At 38.4% G+C, this 26,210-nt stretch overlaps 1 protein-coding gene across 6 annotated transcripts in view; it reads right to left on the bottom strand.

The window, feature by feature from the left end:
* Positions 1-26,210, bottom strand: part of SMARCD3 (SWI/SNF related, matrix associated, actin dependent regulator of chromatin, subfamily d, member 3) — a 1,904,082-nt gene that overhangs the window by 22,791 nt on the left and 1,855,081 nt on the right. For all 6 annotated transcript variants that reach the window (XM_044067567.1, XM_044067570.1, XM_044067569.1 and 3 more), the window contains one exon: positions 12,576-12,698. In XM_044067567.1, coding sequence (XP_043923502.1) covers positions 12,576-12,698 — 123 coding nt within the window. The remainder of the gene's footprint in view (positions 1-12,575; positions 12,699-26,210) is intronic.

The following is a 26,210-nucleotide window of genomic DNA, read 5'->3' as shown; positions in this document are numbered from 1 at the left end:
TCCTTCAAATCAAGTAACCCTAAGTCATATTTTTATGGAGGTAATCAGCTTACCTCACTTAACTCTTGTCCTCTTCCCTTTCTAAATAAATTACTTCATAGCTTTACTATTATTATCCACAACGTGTCCCTCAGTTGATAAAAATACACTTGAATTTGATATACGACTAAAGAGACTAAAACATATTCACAGCTTGTATCTGACTATCCACATTCATAATCTAGAGCATACAGTTTATTTATTTTGTATTATCTTCCATTTGTTCTCCTTCAACATATTCATCATTGCCATAACAGAATCTGTTTAATCCATGCTCATAAATACTTCATCTTACCATGTCTCCATTGGTATGGGATAATTGCCATAACAAAATTTCTTTAATCCATTCACATAAATACTTCATCTTACCATGTCTTCAATAGTATGGATATTGCTGAATCAATTCATGTGTGGATGCAGAGACTACTGCTGCAGCTTTTGTTTTGACTTAATTTTATATCCTAACAAAATCTGAAACTTTCTCAAAAATGTTCCATAACAATGAAATGTCCTTTTCTGGATTTAACATGTGCAAAATAAAATTATTTACAAATAAAGTTAAATCTTCTTGATTACCACTCCATTTATATCTGTGAATTAGTACAGCTCTTATTTTCTTTGCTTGTTATAATTCTTACCCTGATCCTTCACATATTTTTTTTATTAACTGTATTATTCTAACAGAGGACACAAATGCTACCATACTCATAAAATTCCACCTGTCCTATCAAATGCTTTCTCAGCATCAAGACTCACCAACAGTAGCAGTGTTTTCTTACACTCACTTCTGTCTGGATCATCATTCTGTTAATACTAGCAAATATTTGCCTTCCCTCCATAAAACCACAGTTAATATAATAAAGGTATTAAAAATGACAGGTATGGTCATTAGTTAAGGCATACATAAACATACATTAATATAAATGAAAACAAAGCACATTAACATTTCCAGTTACATACATTATACATTACATATGTTCTTTCATCAGTCCAACGTTACATAATTTGCTTTAATCCTGCCTTCCCTTAAACCTCACTCCTCATCTGCCTGGACATTATTCAGCTTTTACTGTTTGCACAATTTCCATTTATTTTTATGCAATTTGATCCTTTCCTTTCAAAAGACCCACTTTCACATATTTACTCATCCAATATTTGTGACAGAGAATTCTGTAGGAAATTTTTAAAATCTGCTAACTCATTACAGTCCCAGAACATATGCTTCCAGTTATCTCTTTCTTCCCCATCACACTTCCAACATTTGCCATCTACCTGAGGAAACATTCTTTGGAGTCTGCTGGGGATATAAACATTCTTATGTACATACTTCCAAAAAAAATGCTAAACCTTCTAGACATTGCTGCACACTTGGGAGCCATACATAAATCCTCTTATTGTTTCTTCGTGAATTGTTTATCCAATCTCTCTCTTCCCAGTCTCGTCTAACCTCCGTTGATTGAATCTTATAGCTATTGTGCAATATTTTATATGCCCTAGTTACGCACTTTTACCAGCACCTTTTGTTCTACACTCAACTAATAACTCTAGCAGAGGAGGTTTTCCACTTAGGATTTCCCATCCCTTTCTCTCTGCCTACATTCTGATTATCAATCCCTGGTAGGCAGGCAGTCTAGCCTGCAGTCCAAATGTCTTTTGGTCTCATCATTTTCTCTTACCTTTCCCTCTTTAGTTATTTGCTCCCAATACCTTGGTTCCTTCCTTGCCAGTTTTCTTCAGGAAATTCCAGTCCCCTCTTCCCTAGTCTCCGTACCTCTACTTGCAATCATCCCTATTAGCAAAATCTCCTTTCTCCATTCTTGTGTTGGCTTAATTCTTAGAATACTTTCTGCTACTCTGTGAATATAATATTCTGCATGGTTGTTATTCTCCTTAAGAATATGCATCCAAAATCCCACACGCTCCTTATTTCTTGAACCCCCTCCCCCAATTCATCATCATCCCTTTCTCCTTTGAATTATAACGTTTTGCTTATGTTATGTATATAAGCCTTAACTGTGTAGCACTAAAATGTACCTTCAAATCAAGCAATTCTAAACCATCTTGTTCTATTAGAGGAATCAACTTTACCCACTTAACCCTTGCCCTCTTCCCCTCCCAGATAAATTCCTTCAACTCTTTATTAATTTTTTTTTAATCTCTTAATTATTGTCCACAACTTCTCCTTTGGTTGATAAAAATATGCCTGACCTGTAAATAAAACTAAAGGGACTAATATATTTTGGCTGTTTTGTCTTCCCGTCCATATCCATAAACAAGAACTTCCAGTGTCTTAGTTTTTATATTATCTTTTGTTTAGTCTCTCCCCACACATCCTTAGCTGTCATAACATAAGCGTTTTTAATCCATATTCCTAAATACTTCATCTTATTATGCCCTCGTTTGTAGGCACATAATTTATAGCTATAGCCTTTGTTTTATCTTCATTTATTTTATAGCCTGAAAAGTTCTGAAACTGTCTCAAAATGTTCCACAACACTGAAATGTCCTTTCCTGGATTTTTTAAATGTCCTTTTCTGGGTTTTTTTGGATAGAAAATAATACTGCCTGCAAATAAATCAGACTTTTCTATATTACAGTACCAATTATATCCTTGAATTTCTGTGTTTGTTATTTTCTTTGCCAAATGCCCTACATATAAAACAAGTAATAAAGAGGAAAAATGTTACCTCTGCCTGGTTCCTCTGCTTAGACACAACTTGTCAGAGAGGAACCTCCCACATTATTTTTTGCCTTTGATTCCTCATGTATCTTCCTAATTAACCTTATCACTGTATCAAGGAATGCAAATGCTTCTATACCCTACTCATGCAATCCCATCTTACTCTGTTGAATGCTTTCTCTGCATCAACACCCACCAACAACAGAAGTATTTTCTTACATTCTGCTTTCCTCTGGATCACTGGTCTACTAATGTTGTCAAATGTTTGCCTTCCCTCCACCACAAGACTACACCAATCCATATCTATTAATTTTGGCAGCACATTTGCCATTATTTTAGGTAATACAGACATAAACACTTTATAATCATGGTATACAATTGAAATAGGCCTATACATAGCTAGATGAGATAGAGCTTTACTGTCTTTAGGTATTACAGCCACCACAGCTTTCTTCCAAGATGTTTTTTATTTTCTGAAAAAAAACAAAAAAACAAAAAAATATATACTTGTTTCCTGCCTTTCTAAGCGAGTATAGTCCAGTTTCAGGTTAGTGCTGAATTCAGGGCTGTGTTACAAATCTCTGTGTTTGCACATACCTTACGTGGATAGAAGGAAGTTTCTCTGTTCACCTGTGAGAGAGGGGAGCTTTGAGCAGCCTATCTGTCCCTGGAGGAGTGGTTTCAGCCCAGAAAGTAACAGTTTATTGGCCATTTTGGGCTAATTTATATCTCTTTCATTTCCCTGCTATAAAAAAACGTATTTGCCCAGTTTTGCGCTCGGGGCAGCATTGGTTAGCTAGGGTAAAACTATTCCCGGCTCCACAAAGTCTCCTCTTCAATGTTTCCCTTGGATCTAGACAAACTTTCAGCTTAAGCACTCAAGCCATTCATTTCTCAGCCCGGCACTTGCTCAAAACTCATATCATAGCAAGCACTTATAAACCCTAGCACTAGACCCTCCTATACTGTACAGAAGGACAAGGCTCTCTATTTGACTTTACCAGCCATTCAGTAAAACAGTTCACTGTACCTATCCAGGAATGTCCAAAGGGCAGTTTTTTGTGTACTCTCCAGTCCAACTGGTGAATCTGGGCATTTTGAGGCAATGTTACAACTGCCTCATGTGAACAGACAACCCTCTCCTCCTACCACCAAACAGTAATACATTTGAGAGATTCAATTCTACAGCCAAACTGCAGGCTAAGCTCTCTCAACCCAAGACTGGATCAGACAGTCAAGAGGAGAAGGGAAATACTTGCATCACACCACCAATCTCACATAGACCCATTAAACCAGCACTGGCAAAAACACACATAAATACACGAAAACATACTCGGGGGCTCTAAATAAAAATCTGCAAAAGCAACAGAGACCTCCAAAGCAAACATCCAAGCAACCTCCACCTCCCAACACAAACTAATGAATAACATACTTCACAAAACCAGTGTGCCACGTAATCACAGCCCTTAAGGCAAAATAACATACTCAACATACTACTAATAGGTGACTCTATAGTCAGGCACACTGATGTCCCACTCACTAGGCTGAATACGGAGACGGTTACTGTTTGCTGCCTGTCGGATGCCAGGATCTGCCACATAACACAAGCACTCAGGTCACTCCAGAACAAGTACAAATATGACTCTGTCATTGTCCATGTTGGTGTGAATGACTTGAGCTGTACCTTCCTGGACTAAATGAAAAGAGACATGGAAGAGCTCTCTGATCACATAGCCCAGGCCGGTATGACCCTGACCCTGAGTAGCATCCTGCCTTCACCAAGAATGATACCTCGGTAAAAAAAAAAAAATTATCAAGTTCAATAATTGGCTAAGTTTCTGGTGTCATTCAAAGGGGATCCAGTGTCTGCCCGCCTGGGATGACATGCTCGACAAGCCACACTGCTTCGCTAGAGATGGCTTGCACCTGTCACCCTTAGGCTTTTGAATACTGGCCAAGGATCTTGAAACCCCTATAGTGCCTTTTTAGGCAAGGCTCAAAAGACAAACCCACCATCGTAAATACCACAAGTAACAAAAAACTGAGGGTAATGCTACTCAATACTAGAAGTCTAAACTTCAAAATGCACACACTCGAGGCACTCCTCAGTATGGAGAAAAGCGATATATGTGCAGTAACAGAAACCTAGTTTAACGCTCCAGAGAGCACCCCAGCACTACCAGGCTACAACTCATACCATACATTTTGGCCACAGAACTAGGACCGAAATACAAAAGGTGGGGGCGTATCCATATTAATCAAGGATACCCACACCTCCAGGTTAGTAGCACAGCACGGTGCTTCAGAGATCATCCATGTGCAACTAACAAAAGGCAAAACTGCAATTCAAACTGTAGCTTGCTACAGATCACCCACCATGTCCCAGGACCCACATTCCGCATTTCTGGAAACACTGGGAAACATAAAGGTCCTACCAAACACCCTAATATTGGGTGATTTCAATTACCCAAACATTAAGTGGGAGAACTACTCAAGTACTAACTCCCTTGCCCAACATTTCCTAGAATTTATAAACTCAAACGCCCTGGATCAACTGTTCTACTCCCACCAAAGGTGACAACATATTGGACCTGGTCATCACCAACATGGGCGACTGGTGTTCCACACCAGAGGTCAACCCCTCGCTGGTTAGATCTGACCATAAACAAATCACTTTGGATATCCACATTCCACCCCCACCCCCAGACAAAGAAACCACCATGAAAAACTTTTCAAAAGTAAACTTCACGTTACTTAAGACCGAGGTGGAAAGTTTCAAAGCCAAGCCCCTATGCTAAAGGATAACACTGTCCAAGCTGCAAAATCCTTTACAAATGCATTCTATGGGCACCTACAAGAATGCATGGATCGTGCTATCCCAAGCAAAACCAAGACTCACTCCTCCAAAAAAAAGAAACAGTTTGGTGGAGTCCTGCCATAAACAAGCTATACAATAGAAGGAGGAAACTAGTACAGAAAAGAGTAAAATCCCAAGAAGGGAAGACATCCCTGATCAGTATCAGCAAGAAACTACGATCCCTCATAAAATCATCCAAGGCGAGCTTCAAAAGAAAAATTGCCAAGGACTCCAAACATAACCACAAGGCATTCTTTAGCTATGTCAAGAATCTAAGTGGCAATGCTCAGATCTGCTCGGAGTTAGTGCAGAATGGCACAAAATACACTGAACCGACCGATATCGCCAACATCCTGGCAGACAGGTTCAGCGCAAACTCCCCCCCACCTCCAAAAGGGCCCATAACCATACCAGAAAAATGTAGAGCCCATGAAATCACAGGCACTCAGGTTAAAACAGCCCTCTCCAAAGCCAAAAACACAGCATTAATGGGACTGAACGTGTCCCAGGCTGCGTCCTACACGAGCTCAAAGACGAACTAACCCCTCACCTAAACACACTGTTCAAATTCAGCCTCTCCACAGGCTACGTACCCATAGAGTGGCACACAGCAACGGATATTCCACTCCACAAAGGTGGAGCCACAATAGACCCTGGGAACTATCACCCTATAAGCCTGACTAGCTTGGTCTGCAAGGCTATGGAGCGCATCACCATGGAACTCAATAAAAGAGACACTGGGAACCTCCAAACACTGGACCCTACCAGTTCGGCTTTGTTAAGGGCAGATCATGACTCCTAAACCTGGTGGTATTACCTGCTCTAAATTTAAGGTTAACCCTGCTAATCCATCTGGCAGATCCTGTGTTCCCACAGACTGCTGTCTGTTCTTTTCTCAACTTTATTTCCTTCCAGATATGAAAAAATGTTTCTTGCTTTCAGTAAATATTTATATGTTAGCCTTATGAAAAGTTACACTGGCTATCCTTAAATAAATTGTGGACTGTTACATTTAATGTAATAAAATACTAAGGCTGCTGGTGAAATAACTGCTTGTATGACTATTGACTTTCTGCAGTTTTAAACTTCATTTTCTACATTCCTTTTTATTTTCTATGAACTGCCTGTCAGTATCTGTTTAAAAATTACATTGTGCCATACAGATTTCTCTCAGAACATACTGTTTTTCTGAAAAGATTGCCAATATTCTTTTAAATGATAACTACACTGTACCTCACAGATTTGTCTCAGAGCACTCTGTTTATACCTCTCATGATTAAATGCCTGCAGCTGCAGGCTGCTTTTCTTCAGCCAAAAACAAGCCACTCACAGTTTCTACAACTCTGTTAACAATGGTTACTGACATTCAAGTATGCGTCAGGCAGATACCGAGCAGAGATGATCATGTGATGTTACAGATAAGAGGTCTGCGCTACTCTTAAAATGTGTGGGTGAGTGTGTGTGTGTGTGTGTGTGTGTGTGTGTATACATACAGACACACACACACAAATATATATATATATATATATATATATATATATATATATATATATACACACACACACACACACACACACACACACACACACACACACACTGATATATATATTTTATTTATTTATTTATTTTATTTTACATTTGTTGACCGGGCTAGTCTAACTGGATACATGTCCATTTTCAGTAGAGGCCCGGGGAGAAAAGCTCCAAGATAGAACAATGAAATTAACAAGATAACAAATAAGGAAACATTAAACAAAAAATCATATTTACAATGCATATTACAGGTTATCACAGTAAATTCAGCAGTGCAGAATACAGGCATACCATAGCATGCTAGTACAATCAAGATGTTCTAGAGGGAGATAGTATTATGGTTAATAAGAAAGGAATTACAGTTAATGAGTAGAAGGGGTATGAAGAGCAAAGTATTAAGAGATACATAACTAGTCAGGCTTATATATATAGTGCCTCATGAATGTAGAAAGGCAACAGTTATCCCTCTGCACAAAGGAGGGCCATCAACAGATCCTGAAAACTACATACCCATAAGTCTCACTAGTCTTATATGTAAAGCCATGGAAAGAATTATCATGGAGATGATCAACAAAGTTATAGTAAACCTCCAGACATTGGACCTGACCCAGTTTGGCTTCATCAAGGGAGGATCATGTCTATTCAACCTGGTGGACTTCTTTGAAAAGGTCATCAAAGCAATGGATGAGGGCAAAATCATTCACACTGCCTATCTTGACCTGGCTAAGGCATTTGACACAATACCCCACTTGGATATTGCTGACAAACTCAAGAAGTTAGGTACAAACCCGTATGTCACCCAGTGGATAGCCAACTGGCTCAACAGACAGCACCCAGTAAGTTAGAATTAGGAAGTCCACCTCTACAAAGAGGCCAGTCACAAGTGGAGTCTGTCATGGATCAGTAAGTGAGCCGCTCCTTTTTGGCATTTACTTCTCAGACGTCAAGGCCAATGTCAGTGGTCTCTGGCTGACTAAATTTGCAGATGATTGCAAATTAGGAGCTGTCATTGAATCTCACACTGACACAAATGTTCTCCAGCAGGGGCTCACACAGAAAAACTGGTGTCAGAGTCATGGACTAAAACTAAATTCCAAGAAATGCATAATAGTATCCTTTGGGAAGTCATCCATCCCTGGTAATTATCACATTGACAACACACCCCTTAGAGTTGACCCAGTAGTCAGGGACTTAGGGACGCACATAGATAGTAATCTAGCCTTTGATCATTATGTGTCTACAGTGGTGAGGAAATCATTCTATGCTGTGGAACATATAAACAAAAGTATGGTATCTAAGTCCAAGGAAGTCATTGTTCCACTCTATTTGGCATTCATCAGACCCATCATTGAGTACAATGCCCCCTTTGTTATGTACCTAACCAGGCATATCCAACAACTGGAATGTGTACAGAGGTTCCTCACTAAAAGAATACAGGGCCTAAGTAATATGTCCTATGCAGACCGCCTAAAGGGCCTATCCCTGTAGTCTGTCTCCTGCAGGCATTTGAGGGGAGATCTAGGGCATTGTCAGACCCCACTCTGATGGACCTCCTGCATATCCACAAAACAAAGAGTACCAGAATTACCCGTTCTAAAGACCTTGCCTGTGATATAAATAGGACCTGCTGGAGAGATAGGTATGTATCCCAGAGACTACCTCGTCTATGGAACAGGGTCCCCATCCATGTGAAGCAGAGTTCCTCCCTAATTCAATTCAAGTGCAACTTGGACAATTGGATGAGAAACAGGAAATTCACCCCCTGGTTTGGCACCTATGTCTCTGATGCAAACAGGTAACCTGTAAATGGTTCATCTCCCAGGCCCATGCTTACACTTATCAAGGGTGTCAGAACTTGTCAGAGATCTGAGATGCATGGTTAGGCTTAAAAAGGTCCTTATGGTCATTAGCCTAGTAAACACCTATGAATCTATATACACATACACATATCCGATTCTAGCAAGAAACTCTACAAAAATGGATGAAAATAACTCAGTGACAACAGTATCAAATGCAAACAACAGCAGGTATATACTTTAGACAAGTATTTCTTTCCACAATTTTTAAGATAGAAAAACTCACACATCGTCTGTTACAAAAGATGCATATGTCTGAACAATGTTAATGCAATTAGCAATAAATAAACAGAGAAACACAAATAATGAGATAACTGAAATATGACAACTGATGATTTGATGTATAACGTGTCTTTGAACAAACATTACTGCTCAGACTTCTCTCCATAAACATAATGCACGCAGTATGTTTCATAATGTCAGTTACTCACAGCCACATTCGTTCAGCAAGCTTATGGTCCTACCCTCTTGCTGATGGCAATACTTGCAATTTGGTAACATATGCCTGCCAACATCATTAGGCACTGTTGCATTTTTGGTATATTACTGATATTTGCTTAGAGTTTTCTACAGAGAAGATCACGTGTACACTTATCCACACCTGTTGGTTTAACAAATCCTAAATTAGCAAGCTGCTTATTTAGTAAGCAATCTACTGTTTAAACAAAAACAGAATATAATGCACAGGAAACAAAGTTAAAATGTTGATATGAAATAAATAAACTTAAATAAATAATGATAATTGGCAAGTAGTATAAATAATACCAAATACTAAACCGAGGCCTAATCTCATGTACTGAGATATGATCTCCTACGTAAATGATATTGCGGGGGGTTTCAGGAATGAAATCACAGTCTTGCACAACCAAACCATAGAGGGTAGGTGATTCCTCAGCAATAGGGTCAACTAGATGAAGTAATTCCTACTCACTATCCCAAAATGAGTCCTGTCCTTTAATGATCTGAGCTGCCAGAACAGTACATAAGAGGACATGAACCCTGTATACAGAAGGGACCCAAACCATGCACAGCACAACAGGTAAGAGTCAAGATCTTAAAACTTCATCTTGCTGTAACAGACAACCAGTGCAGACCCTAAAACACAAGGCAAGTGTGACTGGTGTGAGATGCTCCAATCAAATCCGTGGCAACAGAATTCTGTATCCACTGAAGGTGAGCAGCATCTCTATCAGTGATTCCCAAATAAAGGGCAATTCAGTTGCCACAATGATATTACTGTAGTGACATCTGATGATGGAATTAAGTGCTTAATCCAGCAAATATTCTTTAGATGAAGTTATTAAGATTTAACAATTGCTAACAACTGACACTTTAGTATTAGCGAATGGTCAGTCATAACACCCAAGGTTATATATAGATGGCACAAACTCCAGCCTACTATCAGCAAAAAAAAATGAGGCTACGGCAGATGGTCTGGTTATAGAAATATAGTAGAATATATTCACAACACCTCAGTCTTACATGGGTTGTGCTTACGACAGCTACCTTCCATCCACACTTATACACTCAAGCACAGACTCCTAAGAAAAAGAGAGGCAATGCTGCATCTCATCAGTACAACAATGATACCGAATACCTGTACCTTTCATGACATCTCATAACAGTAGAATCTGCAGCATGAAGAATAAAGGGGCAAAGATTTGGAATTTTGCTACTCTGCATCCATGTGGGGGAGTGCCAGAAGAATTAACACCAGTGACCTGTGACCTGAGATGTAACAGACAAACCACTTAAACACTGTGGAAGTAATACTGCAGTACGTATACAGCTGATCGAACAAGATGTCACAGGCTTTCAAGGTGTCAAAAAGGATCAAAATCAAACATAACCTCGGATCCCATACCATCACACAGTCACTTACCACTTGCAAGTGAGCAGTGTCCACACATGTATCCAGTGTAGATCTAGAATTACACAGCAATGGAACTAATATGTAACAAGAAGCACAGTAAATATAGCTGTCAGTATACCCCTTCCTTAATAACACTACTTATAAAAGGAAGATTAAAGACAGGGCTGTTAAATTGCTGAATCAAGTAGATCCAAACAAGGCCAAGAGAGGTACTCGCTTACCTGAAGCTCTAAAATGGATAGCAGGTAACTGGAGAATGGATAAATGAACTGTGATGTGTGTGAGATGATGCATAAGAATATGCTATAACAGATAAGCTCTCTGGCTTTGTTCTCATACTAAGTCTAAAAAACATGTGACATGACGATGGAACAGGCTGACTGTGAAGCTGCAAGACTGAACAATTTACAGTGATATTAATGACTTCAAAGCATTATCATACACATTATATTAATGAAATGTGAGCAGAGTACAGCTAGTGCTATGCAGAATTCCCTTCCTACACTTTTAATAAATAAACTTCAAAGTCTGCTCAATAGCAGTTAAAATGACAGCATGCAAAGCCAGATTAAAACTGGGTAAATACAAATAAAATCTTTCAAAAAAACATCCTTGACTCCCTTCAAGTTATTTCTATAGGAAACTGCATCTCCTGGTATCTCAATCTTCAACAGCATAACTCCAGCTCTGTGGTTAAATGAGTAGCCGACAACCTGGGGAAAGAGAATGTGACTGGGAATAAGAGGTAATGAAACTATGCACGTGGACAACCAGAGAATGGGATTGGGAATATGAGGTAATGAAACTGTGCACAGGGATAACTACGGAATGGGACTGGGAATATGATGTAATAAAACTAGGCATGGGAAAACTAGGGAATGGTACTGGAAATATGAGGTAATGAAACTGTGCATGGGGACAACTAGGGAATGGGATTGGGAATATGAGGTAATGAAACTGTGCATGGGGACAACTAGGGAATGGGACTAGGAATATGAAGTAATGAAACTATGCACAGGGATAACTAGGGAATGGGACTGGGAATATGATGTAATAAAACTAGGCATGGGAAAACTAGGGAATGGTACTGGGAATATGAGGTAATGAAACTGTGCATGGGGACAACTAGGGAATGGGATTGGGAATATGAGGTAATGAAACTATGCATGGGGGCAACTAGAGAATGGGATTGGAAATATCAGGTAATGAAACTGTGCATGGGGACAACTACAGAATGGGATTGGGAATATGATATGCATTAGGCAACTAGGGAATGGGATTGGAAATATGAGGTAATGAAACTATGTAGGGGGACAACTAGGGAATGGGACTGGGAACATGAGGTAATGAAACTATGTATGGGGACGACTAGGGAATGGGACTGGGAACATGAGGTAATGAAAGTATGCATGGGGGATAACTAGGGAATGGGGTTGGGAATATGATGTAATCAATAGGATTGGGAATAGGAGGTAACCAAACTGTGTATAAACACAGCTATGGAACAAGGCTGGGAAAAGGAGATCATCAAACTGTGCTGGGGTAGTCCAAGGTGGCAGGACTAGAAATAGTAGGTAATCAAAATTTGTTTGGGCACAACTAGGGGAAAGGGATTTAGAAACAGGAGAAAAATGTGGGGATTAGTAATACAGCACAGAATCTAAGCTCTTGTTTTAAATAATGTGAGTCAGTTTTGTAAATGTTCTTGCATTATGATATGGTAATAGCTGCATTTACCTTCAGATCACGACTCTGAGATTTGAGCCAGTCTTGAATGTAGCCTTTAGGGTCCTTGGAGAAACTCAGCATAAAGTCTCTCTGAATCTTCAACTGATTTATAGACTCAATTGTCTCATGAATCTAGAATCAAAAAGAAGAAGAAGCAATAAAAAGACAAAAAACAGAAACAGGAAAAAACAATATTTAAGAGTTAAGAAAGGCACCTTTTCTAAATTCACTTTTCAAACAATACTTAGCATTAAACATTCCATATAAATAAAATCATGTCCAAAAAATAGGAAGGGCTATGCCCAAAAGACAAAAAAACTCCCTCAACCAGTCTCAAAAAGGAACTCAGGGGACTAATCAAGTCCACCAAAGCCAACTTCGAGGCAGAAATAGCCTCCCACAGCTGAACTAATAATAGAAAATGGAACTTCCTATACCGAACTGGAGGAAACACCAAATTTGCAGGCTGATAAATTTAGCTCCAGTTTCACCTCGCTATCACCCCAAGTTTCCCCACAGGAAATAACCTGTACTATTTCCCCACAGGAAATAACCCGTACCATTTCCTCACCAACTATAACTAAAGAACAGGTCCTCAACGCACTCTCCACAGCTAAAAACACTGTATCAATGGTCCTGACAATACCCCAGGATACCTCCTAAACAGCTATCACGCCCACTAGAATCTCAATTCAACCACAGCCTCCAGACAGGCTTCATCCCTAGGGAATGAAGGACTACAATTCTTACCCCTTTACACAAAGGCACACCACCAACAGTGCCAGAAAACTACATACCCATAAGTTTGACTAAACTTATATGCAAGGCTATAGAAAGAATGATTGTGTCCCTGATACACAAAGACAGAGAAAATCTTCAAACAATGGGCCCATCCCTGTTTGGTTTTGTAAAGGGCAGGTCATGCCTACTAAACTTGTTGGCCTTCTTCGTGAATGACACTATAACCATAGACAACGGCAAAATAGCACATACTGCCTCTCATGACCTGGCAAGGTAATTTCACATTGAAGGACAGCACACTGTATCACCTAAACGATTAACTAAAATTCAACTTAACTAACAGATACAAGAAGAACTGTGAGTACAGGGGAAGGTGACTGCTTTCAATGCTAAAGGACAATGATACCAAAATACAATTACTGTATTAAGGAAAGGGACTAATAAAAAATACAACAACTGCATAAAAGGAACCTTAATCATATAATATAAAATGTCATTTTCCCACATGATCCCATATCTTCTTATAAATGCCCATTTACCTGACTGGGACACAGGATACACTGCAAAAATCCTGGAACCTTTGGCTTGTGCAGGTAAGAGCTAATTATTAACCATGTTGAAAGGAGGCGAGAATAAAAAGCAAACAAGCTTGGAAGTATGCATCCTGGAGGAAAAATACATATAGTAAGTCAGTGGAAGGCAGTTGGCTATACACATGGGAAAGCCTACCAAAGAAGGTATGCACAGTGAATCCTGAACATCATGTAGACAGGAGGAAAAGCCCAGGTAAATTATAACTGGGATATACAGAAAAATATATGGATAAAGGAAAAACAGGAAGATAAGTAATTTTAAAAGGTATACATTCAGCAAAGAGACTGACATTATTTTATGGCTATGGGATCACAGCATAAAGAAATATTATATAGAATGAGGAGATGAGGAGCACTGTTGTTTGATGTATCACCTTTAACTGTGGCACAGATAAGCACAGCTTGAAGGTCAGAAGTTCCTGTTGTTAACATTACCAGTACATTAACAATGGGTTATCACACAAGATGGGCTTTAGTGTTTGGATGCATGAGATAAAGAAGATGGAAAAGATGAGCTTTATTTTTGTTTTACATATTTTTCTTTTTCTCTGCATTTGTGTGACCAAGTTTAAATATATATATATGTATATATATATATATATATATATATATATATATATATATATATATATATATGGGATCGGTACTGATCCCCGAAGGAACTTTTCACCGAAGCACAAACAACTGGGCATACTTCCGCGAAAGTGATGTTTACCGAAAAAGCACTTTCGCGGAAGTATGCCTGCAGCTAGAGGGAGTCGTGGGGAATGACTGTTGCGGAGATCATACTACGGTGCGGATAAGGGAATATTCCCTTTTTCTCACTGTAGTGCAATCTCGGAGTGAGAATATTGAAGTAGGGGGGTGTGGGGGCACAGCCCCCCCCACATGGGGGTGCAGGGGGGCTTGTGCCCCCACATAAAAGTAGATTTATTTATTTTTTTTGTTTTTTTTTAACGCACTTTAACGAAAGTGCTCTTTCGGTGAAAGCGCTTTCGTTAAAGTCTATTCAGTGATTGTGGATTCGGACTATTGAACTTTCGTTCAATAGTCCTAGATCCATATATATATATATATATATGTGTGTGTGTGTGTGTGTGTGTGTGTGTGTGTGTGTACACACACACAAACACACACGATATATATATATATATATATATATATATATATATATATATATATATGTATATGTATACATATATATATATATATATATATATATATATATATATATATGTACATATATATATATATATATATATATATATATATATGTATGCATATATATATTCAAACACAGGGAGAGGGGGGGGGAGAGAAAGATGGAGAATTTGGGTATTAACCTCACACCAGGGGGATACAGGGGATAAGCCTCCTACAAGAAAATTGCTTTGTGATATACTGTGATGCTTTTTTGTTTCATTTGATTGAGATTGCAATGGATCATGGTTGTGTGATATGCTGGCAGCAGTTAACAGCATCTTAACTAAGCCAGATGTGATTAATCATAGTAAACTATGTGATGGTGCAGTCTCTGGCATCAGTCTAAGAGATAAGCATCCAGCACTACTGTAGATGATCTGCCTTATCCTGGAATCACAAATATGTCAATCATTCTCAGGAAGGAATGACAGTAGAATAGTTATTAGAAACACCTTTCAGATGTTAACCTTGCAAAATTACTTTGCATTTTACTGACGGGGGGGGGGGGGGGGGGGCTAGGAGTTACAAGGGTAGTATGGAGGACATATGGAGAATCCAACAAAGAAATGGATAGGCACACTTCACAATGAACAAAATAAAGGTGGATCAATGGAAATGGAAGACTGAATAAATTGTTAACTGAATGCATCAATGAGAATTGTTCAAAGACCAAATGTTGAGATCACAAGGAAGTGGTGCAAACTGCATGCATTTCATGAAGCACTGCACTTACCCTCCAAATTCTGGAAAAGGATTACCTTGCTAAGCACCTCTCTGAAGTAAGAAAGGTGCTTGCTTGAGCAGGCTGTGTTAAGAATTTCTCAGGCAATGTTAAAGGATATTCTGTTTTGATTCTGTACTTTGCATTTCTGAGTAGCTTTCTGAGCATGTATTAACTTTGTTGTGAGAGTTGGGGGATGGGTGTCTACAGGAAGTTTCAAAAGTGTTAACTATATTCTCAAATTGCAGATGTACTCTTAACATCTCTCACTTTGTTCAGTTTAATAGTTCAGCCTGTGTATTTTATCCTCAGACAACAGTTGCCGTTTAGGAATGTTACCACCTGACTTGGCTACTACTTCTCTAGAAAGCATATGAATAATACAAGGCTAAAACATTAGTAAACGATTTTCTGTTGTTTTCGTTTCATGTTCTGTTTTGTGCTGATTTCTGAATGCTAACCAAGTGTAATGACTTTCTGACCACTTGCACCTCTATAAAAATCACAAGTGTGATGCAAAATTCTGAGATTAATATGCACAGTCTCGTTTCCTTCATTTTTCTAGTCTAACATACTGTTTTCTGAATACTTGCCAAATGTACTGTTTTTATATCATGACCATACCTCTCAACCTGGAAAAATCAAAAATCTGGACAAAGGCCCACAACAATAGGTAGAAATCTGTACACTAATTGACATAAAAATTTACATATGTAATTATGTAACCCTGCCCTCTCCGATGGAATTGTGGGATACCAACTTTCAAACAAACTGAAGAACAGACAATCTAAATATAGCCCCAAAGCCCAGACCCTGTAGTAAATGGTAACCATTTTTTTGAAATGTGTATCAATGATGTTCACTTGATGGGAGAAGATGATGAACCTTAGGATTTTGTTTTTGGTGACTTGCAGTACATGGTATTTGTGGTAAAAGTAGGGCATTTAATGGTAGGCAATATGGCAATATTCTAATCTTAGCTAAAGAGTATTATAGTTTGGTAGGACCACCAAAACTCATTCTCTATGGCCTACTGATCAATGGCATAGCTAGAGTTTGTGCCCCCCGGGGCTGTCTGAGTTTGCCTCCCTTCCCCCTCACAAAATCACGGTCGAATGGGACCCCCCATACACAGCCCTCCCCCTTGCAGCCATTCTAATGTCCCATTACTTGGCTATTTTGCCCCATTTACCATAAACACTGTAATGTGCATACTGCTTTACTTCTACAATGATTATATGGATTTAATTTAAAAATTTTATTTTTCATTTTATAGCACAAACACTAATAGACATATGCTAAACAAAGCAATACAGTCTCACAATGAAAATAGATTTAGCATTAAACCTTGTCTGCCCTTGAAACTCACATTCATTGAAACAGCATTGAAACCCACATTCAAAAAAATGCATCTGGCCAGTGGCAGACAAAGATTACCTTTGCGCTGCTTTCAAATCATAGGCCCCTTCCGAAACACACATATGTTCTTTGATACACCTTCCTGATTGTATTAAATTATATTTCTTGTATGATACAGCACACTTGTTAGAGTGCGTGTTAAATGTATTGTTTTGAACATTTTTCCAGTAAGCAATGAAACAAAATGCATGAACTAACCAATAATGACAAAACTGACCAATTCAGAACATTTCCATCATAAAAGTCTACTCAAACTTCTACAATCCACCAGTATCAGTAAATAAGCACAATTTCTGCAAAAGTAAAAGTCATCTAAATAATTCCACATTAAAGAAATCTGTAACTAATGAAGAGGTTGCTACTAGCAAACAATGTTATATTTCATTGTTTCATCTACAAATAAAGTGCCTGTTGCCCTTGAGGAATAAATTGCTTATGTCACATTAAAAAAATAAGCTAGTAATATTGCAATAGGGAATGGATGACAAACTGATAGCAGGTTCGTAGTTACTAGGTATCTCTGCCAAAGAGGACATTCTTAGGACTGCAACATCCACCCCCTTCACAAGTACAAAACAGTACAGTATAAGCAATCTATCCCCATACTGTAGGAATAGAACCCACAGCCTTCTGCATTTAAAGTAAGCATTCTCCCTGTTGTGATACTAACACAAATAGACTTGGCATAAGCAGCACTAAACTCCCCCCCCCCCGAAGAACTATGCAGCACAAGAACTCTGGAAAAAGGCAAAATTTATTGGGGGGCAAAGGCCCAAAACCAGGGACACATTTTAAACATTGCTTGCATAATCTTAGAAAGTTGCTAGAATAAAACGCTTTGTGTTACCATGTGTTTCCTGAAAGACAGGAAGACTGAAACTTAGATGGCTATCATTATTTAGTGAACTCAATTCTCACTGGTTTGCCAGACAGCCACAAATTTTACTTTGGACCATTGGGAACTCACACACACACACACACACACACACACACACACACACACACACACACACACACACACACACACACACACACACACACAAGTTTCTAGCTACCAGCAATAAATGCAGACACACACACGTTTCTAGCTACCAGCAATAAATGCACACACACAAGTTTCTAGCTACCAGCAATAAATGCACACACAGATAAAGTTTCTAGTTACCAGCAATAATTGCACAGCATTACTAATCTAACATTTCTAGCTACCAGCAATAAATGCACAGCGTTACTAAAGTTTCTAGCTACAAGCAAAAAATGAACAGCATTACCAATCTAAAAGAAAAAAGTATGCAAATTGCAAACTAAACATGTTTGAGCAGTTAGAAATCAATAAAGCCAGTACCAGAATGCAAACTAGCTACAACGAGCAGAATTAAAGCAATACAGGCTAAATACACAACATCTGAGCAGTTACAAACACAGCTGGTACAAGACTGCAAACGCTATGAGCAGGAATTAAAGCAGTACCGTCTGAGCACTGAGCAGTTAGTAATTTAAAAGAAAAAGTAAGCAATATACATATGCAAACATCTGAGCAGTTACAAACAGAGCCGGTACCAGAATGCAAACTAGCTACAAGCAGGAATTAAAGCAATAAAGCACCAGGAATTAAAGCAATACAGGCTACTACAACACCAGGCAGTAAATCAATGCAAACTAAGGACATACTTGCCTAGCCGTATCCAGCAGTACACTAAGCAATGCAAACCAAATTAAACAAACACACGGCGTCTAGTACACACACCTCCTTGTCTAAGCAGATACAATCCATCACCAGTAAATTAAACAATGCATCTGAGCAGATCCAGCACCAGCCGTCTCAGCAGCACTAATAGCATTGAAGCATGTGCACTGCTATGTTTTAAATTCTGATCACAACAGGTACTCTTTAATATGGCTGGGCCAATATGTGGGTACTTGTTATTGTTGTAAAGAATTTACTTTGGTACAAAAAACTATACTTTGCAGCATTCTGTTTCCATGTGGAAGTTGCCCTGTTTTGTTTTAAGAGTCTTGTAATTGTAACGTGAAGATCGGTTAGGAAGGGAGTGAGGTCAGTTTTCTTTTAAGGGAACAACAGAAAAATGATATACTGTAAGACAGCTCCTCTTTCAGGCAGTTAGATAAGTGGACATTGGTCCTTCTTTCAAAATTTACTGAAAGTGCTTTCGGTGTAGGAAGTTCACATCCAAATTGCACAGCACACCTTAAGTGTTGTTTACTCTAGGGCTTGCATTAACAGCAATCATTCAGGAGTTTGGTACACTAATTTAGATGACGACGGCGTCAGTGCTTCCTTTTGAAAAGCCATTTAGGAGGTCTCCGTCCTCTGCAATGCTGTCAATCCCCTTCTGGGAGGAAATTCTGTTAATTAGTACAACTCGGTAGTCTTTACAGTAATAATGGAGAAGACTGAAATGAGCATAATTCGTGTTCGTATTCTTCTTAGGCTTGAGTTATGATCAGTCCAGTGTTCTCCAATATTGCCAGGGTGACAATCCTAGCTGCCAGCCTGCCACCTTCAAAACTCTTGCCAGGTTAAACAAAAAATAATGCATTAATGGCATAATGTGTTATGTATAGCAACTACTTGAACTTTTGAATGCTTTAAACTATGAGTACTATGTACCATATGGGTGCAAGTATTCACATTTTACACTATTTTTAAATGTATTATGAAGTTTTAACTCCCGTTTCATGGAGATCAAACTGAACCTTTACACCAACTACCTAAGCAATACACAAACTAGCTACGGCTATGAGCAATAAATGCACAGCCGATGTCTGAGCAGTTAGTAACTGTAAAATAGAGCACATACCGGTACCAGGCAGGAATTAAGCAAAACAGTCTAAAGGACTGCCGCCACAGTCTTTTCTTTTGAGCAGCAAAAGTTAAAAATTAGGGTCTGTGCCTCCTGAAGCTGACTTCATCGTGCCCAGCACTACGTGATGACTGAAAAAAAAAAAACTGGGAAATTCGGAATAAAAGGGGCCACGCAGGAATTTGTGGCACCCCAATATTTTGCCCTCAAAACCGCCATTTACCGAGGAATTCGGTACGATTGAGACATATGATCATGGCTGCTTCTATCACTTAAAATCACAAGTGAAGTTCAGACATTAGTAGGTACACTCATCTGTTCCCGTCATTTCATATTTTACTTTATGCTGACTTCTGATTATTAGCCAGGTATATTTCCTAGTATACATTTATTTACTGACATTTGATTAGAGTGAAAGACTGACTGGGTAGGTGCCCATTTTCAAGAAGAGGTCTGGGAAGTAAAGCTCCAAGGCATTAGAAAAATATTTTAAGAACAATAATTTTACAAGCTTCAAAAGTAATACAAAAACATCTACACTTTAAATAATTATACCAAATTAGACATAATGTGACAACATTGATTTAAAATAGGTGCAGCTTATATCATATGACAATAACTTAAAATACAGAGAAATTTTAGCCAGTTTAGAGAAATTAAAGATATGTTAGTATTGTTGGACACATAATGTATAGTGACGAGTTATTGCATCGTGTAATGTGTTCCTCACTTTTCTTTCTCTTTTCACCTTACAAATGTGTGAAGTTCTGATTCCACTGCTATTATCTGCAAACAAGTAACTGATAAGACCACGTAGACATTTTGCATCATTCTAACAGTTTGCAATCCATGATGAGAAGACGGCGGCCAGTCTGACAACTGTTAGTCCAAGATGCTGCCATTCAAACTACTTCTGTCATTTTAACTTGCTCACGTGGTAGTGATGACAGAGCCAAGTGACAGAACTGCTATACTGCCATGCTTATTAGCACATGCTGCTGTCATGCCTTGTCCTCCAAGGCAAATCCACAAAAGAGAGATAGAGCACTTTCTTGTATTCTGCTGTTGGCTGATCTGTGTATTGCTCCTGCCCAATTATATACAGTGTCACTGCCATTAGTGATACACAACTTACACTGCAAGTCTGCTCTGCAATATCATGACAGTTTGCACTGCATCAGAATTTACTGCCCTGTACAGCACTTGAAATGAGACCCTCCTTTATTGGATCCCCAAACTGTTATACAGAGATGCTGATTAGGATGGTCCCACCATTTGCCTGTTGCTTGTCTTACAGAGATTACAACGTCACATTCTTTCACTGACTGTACTTGAACCACAGCAGCTAAGTTCTAACATGGCTACTGCTAATCATAGTATGTTATGCTCCTTTCAATGTTGCTGCGCTCTGCTATAAAATATACATATACATATATGGGAGGTGCAGTGGTGCAGCAGTTAACACTGTCACCTCACAGCAAGAGGTTCCTCAGTTTGATTCTCGACTGGGGTGCCTTATCTGTGGAGTCTGCATGCCCTCCCTGTGTTCGCGTGGGTTACCTCCAGATACTCCGGTTTCCTCCCATATTCCAAAGGCATGCATCTGGAGCATTTCTCCCTGGGCCTCCACTCAAAATAGGCTGTATCCTAGTTGGACTTTAAGAAAATAAAATAAAAAATAAAATAAATACATATAGATACATATACATGTGCGTGTGTGTGTGTGTGTGTGTGTGTGTGTGTGTGTGTGTGTGTGTGTGTGTGTGTGTGTGTGTGTGTGTGTGTGTGTGTGTGTGTGTGTGTGTGTGTATATATACATATATATATATATATATATATATATATATATATATATATATATATATATATATATCTATATATATATATACGCCCAACCCCCCACCCCAACTATACATACTAATTCCAGGATCACACTACAGTGGGGAAAAGGGCATATACGTTTTATTTCCCCAACAGTACTTACATTCAGTGAAATGTGATTTAGTGAAATGAGTTTTTAGTGATTTGAGCTTTCAGCGTTTTTTTGAGGGTGAACTGACATTTAGAGAAATGAGTTTTCAGTGAATCAAAGTAAACCTATATATATATATATATATATATATATATATATATATATATATATATATATATACTTCATTACGACAGCCCACTTCTCCAAAACCCAAATCAACGAGACCACTTCAACGAAACCCCACAACAAAGAACATTCACAACAACGAAACCCAAAACCACAAAACATCAACACAAACATCACAAACATACACATACACACACAACAACCCCAAAGTACCTAACACACAATACTACAAACCGTATAGGCCCCCCTGCACCCCCTACCCCCCTTCTTTATTATTCAAACTCCGAGATTGCACAGACACACAAGGCACACTCACACCCACACATTACATTCCCAAACAAACACACACCACACTCACAGCACACATTTACACACACCACTACCCCACAAACACACACTTACACATTCATACTTACCTGCATCGCAATACCAGCACCGCTAGATCACAGTCCCATAATGTTTGAAATTAAATTTCGCACTCATAACTCCGACATCGCACAAACAGACACACCAGGCACACTCACACCCACACATTACATTCACAAATAAACACACACCACACTCATAACACACACTTACACACACCACTACCCCTCAAACAGACACTTACACATACATACTTACGGGCATCGGAACACCAGAAGCGCTAAACACAATCCCATAATGTCGGGATTTTAAATTTCGCGCTTCTGGGGTTTCGATGTTCTACAGTGTCAAACATCTGGTCCCAATCTTCCAGGTTTCGTTCATATGAAGGGAACCCATATATATATATATATATATATATATATATATATATATATATATATATATGGGTCTATGTCTCAAGCTGGAGTTTTCAGAAACACGAAATTCATATTGTCGAGATGATATGATCGAGGTTCTGAAAACTTAAACTTCAAAAAACAACACAAATCTACCTTTTTTCTATGTTTTTGCAGGGGGACAAGCTCCCCTGCATCTCCCATTTTGGGGATGCACTCCCACACACCCTGCATATTATATATACCAACTTCAAGACCACACAATGGGGAAAAGAGTGGATTCCCAGATCTGCACTGTACCGACATCTCCATTCAAAAGCTTCAAATTTTCAGAAACTCGATCCTATCGTCTTGGCAATATGAATTTCGAGTTTCTAAAAACATGAGCTTCTAATAGAGACCAACCCATACATATATATATATATATATATATATATATATATATATATAGATAGATAGATAGATATGAGAGAGAGAGATATGAGAGATATCTAATATATACATATATATATATATATATATATATATATATATATATGTATATATATATATATATATATATATATATATATACATATATATATATGCAAACACACACACACACACGCACACATAGATATATACAGAAAGATATATAAAAATGTGTGTGTGTCTGTGTACATATATATGTATATATATATATATATATATATATATATATATATATATATATGTGTATGTGTGTGTGTGTATTTACTTTGATTCACTGAAAACTCATTTCACTAAATTTCAATTCACCCTCAAAAAATTGCTGAAAGCTCAAATTTTATATATATATATATATATATATATATATATATATATATATATATATGTGTGTGTGTGTGTGTGTGTGTGTGTGTGTTTGTGTGTGTGTGTTTTTACTTTATAATGTATTGTATGCTTTAGCAGTTTATCTGATATGTCTGTTATCTTGTCTTCTATCACACTGTAAGCATTATATTGTTATTATGTTTTATCTCTGTGGAGCTTTTCTTCCTGGGCCTCCACTGAAAATGGGCACTCTTTGGCCCTGTGGACCTTCCCGTTCAACAAATGCAATAAATAAAATAAATATATATATATATATATATATATGTGTGTGTGTGTGTGTGTGTGTGTGTGTGTGTGTGTGTGTGTGTATGTATATCTAGATCTATATATATATATATATATATATATATATATATATATATATATATATATATACATACACATATAAAATGTGAGTTTATTTTTGAGTCTTTTTCAGCACAGTTAAGGTTTTGTTAGGATTTGTTAGTTTTGTAATTTAGTTATTTAATACACATACGTCTGTATGTATATATTATATATGTCAGGTTTAGTTGAATTTTAATAACTTCAGTAGTCTGTATAGAGGGCAAACAAGTTATTAATTATGTGATAATAATGTGGATAAATCTTTTAATGATTTAAATAATATACATAATGAAATGTTATCTACTGTTTGTCTTAAATCTTTTTTTTTTTTAACATATCCATTTTCTGGGCTCCACCATTACCATACAGATACGTATGAGGCCATTGCACACATCCAATCATACATGCTTTCAAGTACGTTCATATATAGATGCACTATGTACCGATACTTGTACTTACGCAAGCATATTACATAAGCAGACTCGGAAGCTCATTACTTGCATACATATATGGGGCTAATGCGGGGGTTCGACTTATTGGCCTGAACGCACCCATAAAGACTTAAAAAGTAAAAAAAACATGTCATTGGTATTCAGAAGCCATGTAGCTGATACACTGGTATGCCCTTAAGGGGTCATTTGCATATATCCCATGGGCCTCTACAACAGTGAAGACTCTAGCTTGGCTGGGTTTTTTGCGCAGATTTTACTGAATGGTTTGTCTGTGTGACCTTTTTATGCTATGGTTTATATCCATCATCCACAACCGCTTTTCTCCCATTTTTGCAACATGGGACTGGGGTGTCACTTCAACAGTGATAATCATCAAGAGCCAATGTTTACAGCGCTAGGTGGCTAGTCCTGCCATGGTAGTTCATCCACACCACACACTCACCCCCTGGGCCAATGTAGAGTGTCCAATCCACCTACTGCATATCTTTGGAATGAGGGAGGAAACCAGAGCACCCGCAGGAAACACACATGAACACAGGAAGGACATGCAGACTCCACACAGAAGGCACCCCAGACAATAACTGAACCAGGGAACCTCTTGGTGTGAGGTGACACCATCTGCTGCACCACTGTGTCACCCTTTGGTGCATATATAGGTTTACTGAAATTTATTGAAACACCCAAATATCATTGTTCCCAACACCAACCAAAAATGTTGACTTTGCAGATGTCGACATATTACTACAAATGTGTCAACAACAGCCTCCCTCTGTGCATGTAAAACATAAGCTCAAAAAAATGCTCATTTTTGCAGGGTGGTATGCACCTCCCCCCACCTCTCTGCTACTTATATTCACTACCTCCAAGACTGTATAATGTCAGGGAAAGGGCATATTTCCCAACTCTGAGAACTGTGTGATATGTTAACAGTCAAAATTCCAACACCTAAACACTGACACATCAAAAATTAACTCACAATGCCTACAAACCAAAACACCCTGCCCATATTAACTTAACCACAGAAAAGACATGCAGTCGACTTTTGAAATCAGGTTACAAGCAAAATAAAATGAAAGACCTTAATACTTTAAAGCATAATTTGCTTGAGTAGTGGTAGTGCTACAGAAAGTGTTTTTTTCTAAAGTAAGGTGCAGGTTTAGGGTTAGGGTTATCATGCATTAATAAGGTGGGCAGTAACACTGTCATTACTTAAGACAGGCTGAAAACACACACAGACGCACACACACACGCATGCACGTGCAGACACATACGCGCACACACACACACACACACACACACACACACACACACACACACACACACACACACACACACACACACACACACACCACTAAAACTATCCTCTGCCCTAACCCTTACCCTAGCCCCATCCACAAACCCTAACACAAACACACTCCCACCCCTCACACCGACCCACTTATCTGTGTGTATAAAATGACTTGATGATATTCCGATACTGCAGATCCCACTGTCAGCATTCCAACCTGTCACAATTATGAGCTGCAACCATATATGAATATATATATATATATATATATATATATATATATATATATATATATGGATCTAGGACTTTTGATCGAAAGATCAAAAGCCCAAATCCGTTACCACTGAACACACTTTAATGA

Source organism: Protopterus annectens, chromosome 3.part1, assembly GCF_019279795.1.
Source record: "Protopterus annectens isolate FY-2018-M chromosome 3.part1, PAN1.0, whole genome shotgun sequence".
Classification (NCBI taxonomy): domain Eukaryota; kingdom Metazoa; phylum Chordata; order Ceratodontiformes; family Protopteridae; genus Protopterus; species Protopterus annectens.
The sequence above is the reverse complement of the archived record's forward strand: the minus strand, read 5'-3'. Positions and strand labels throughout refer to the sequence as shown.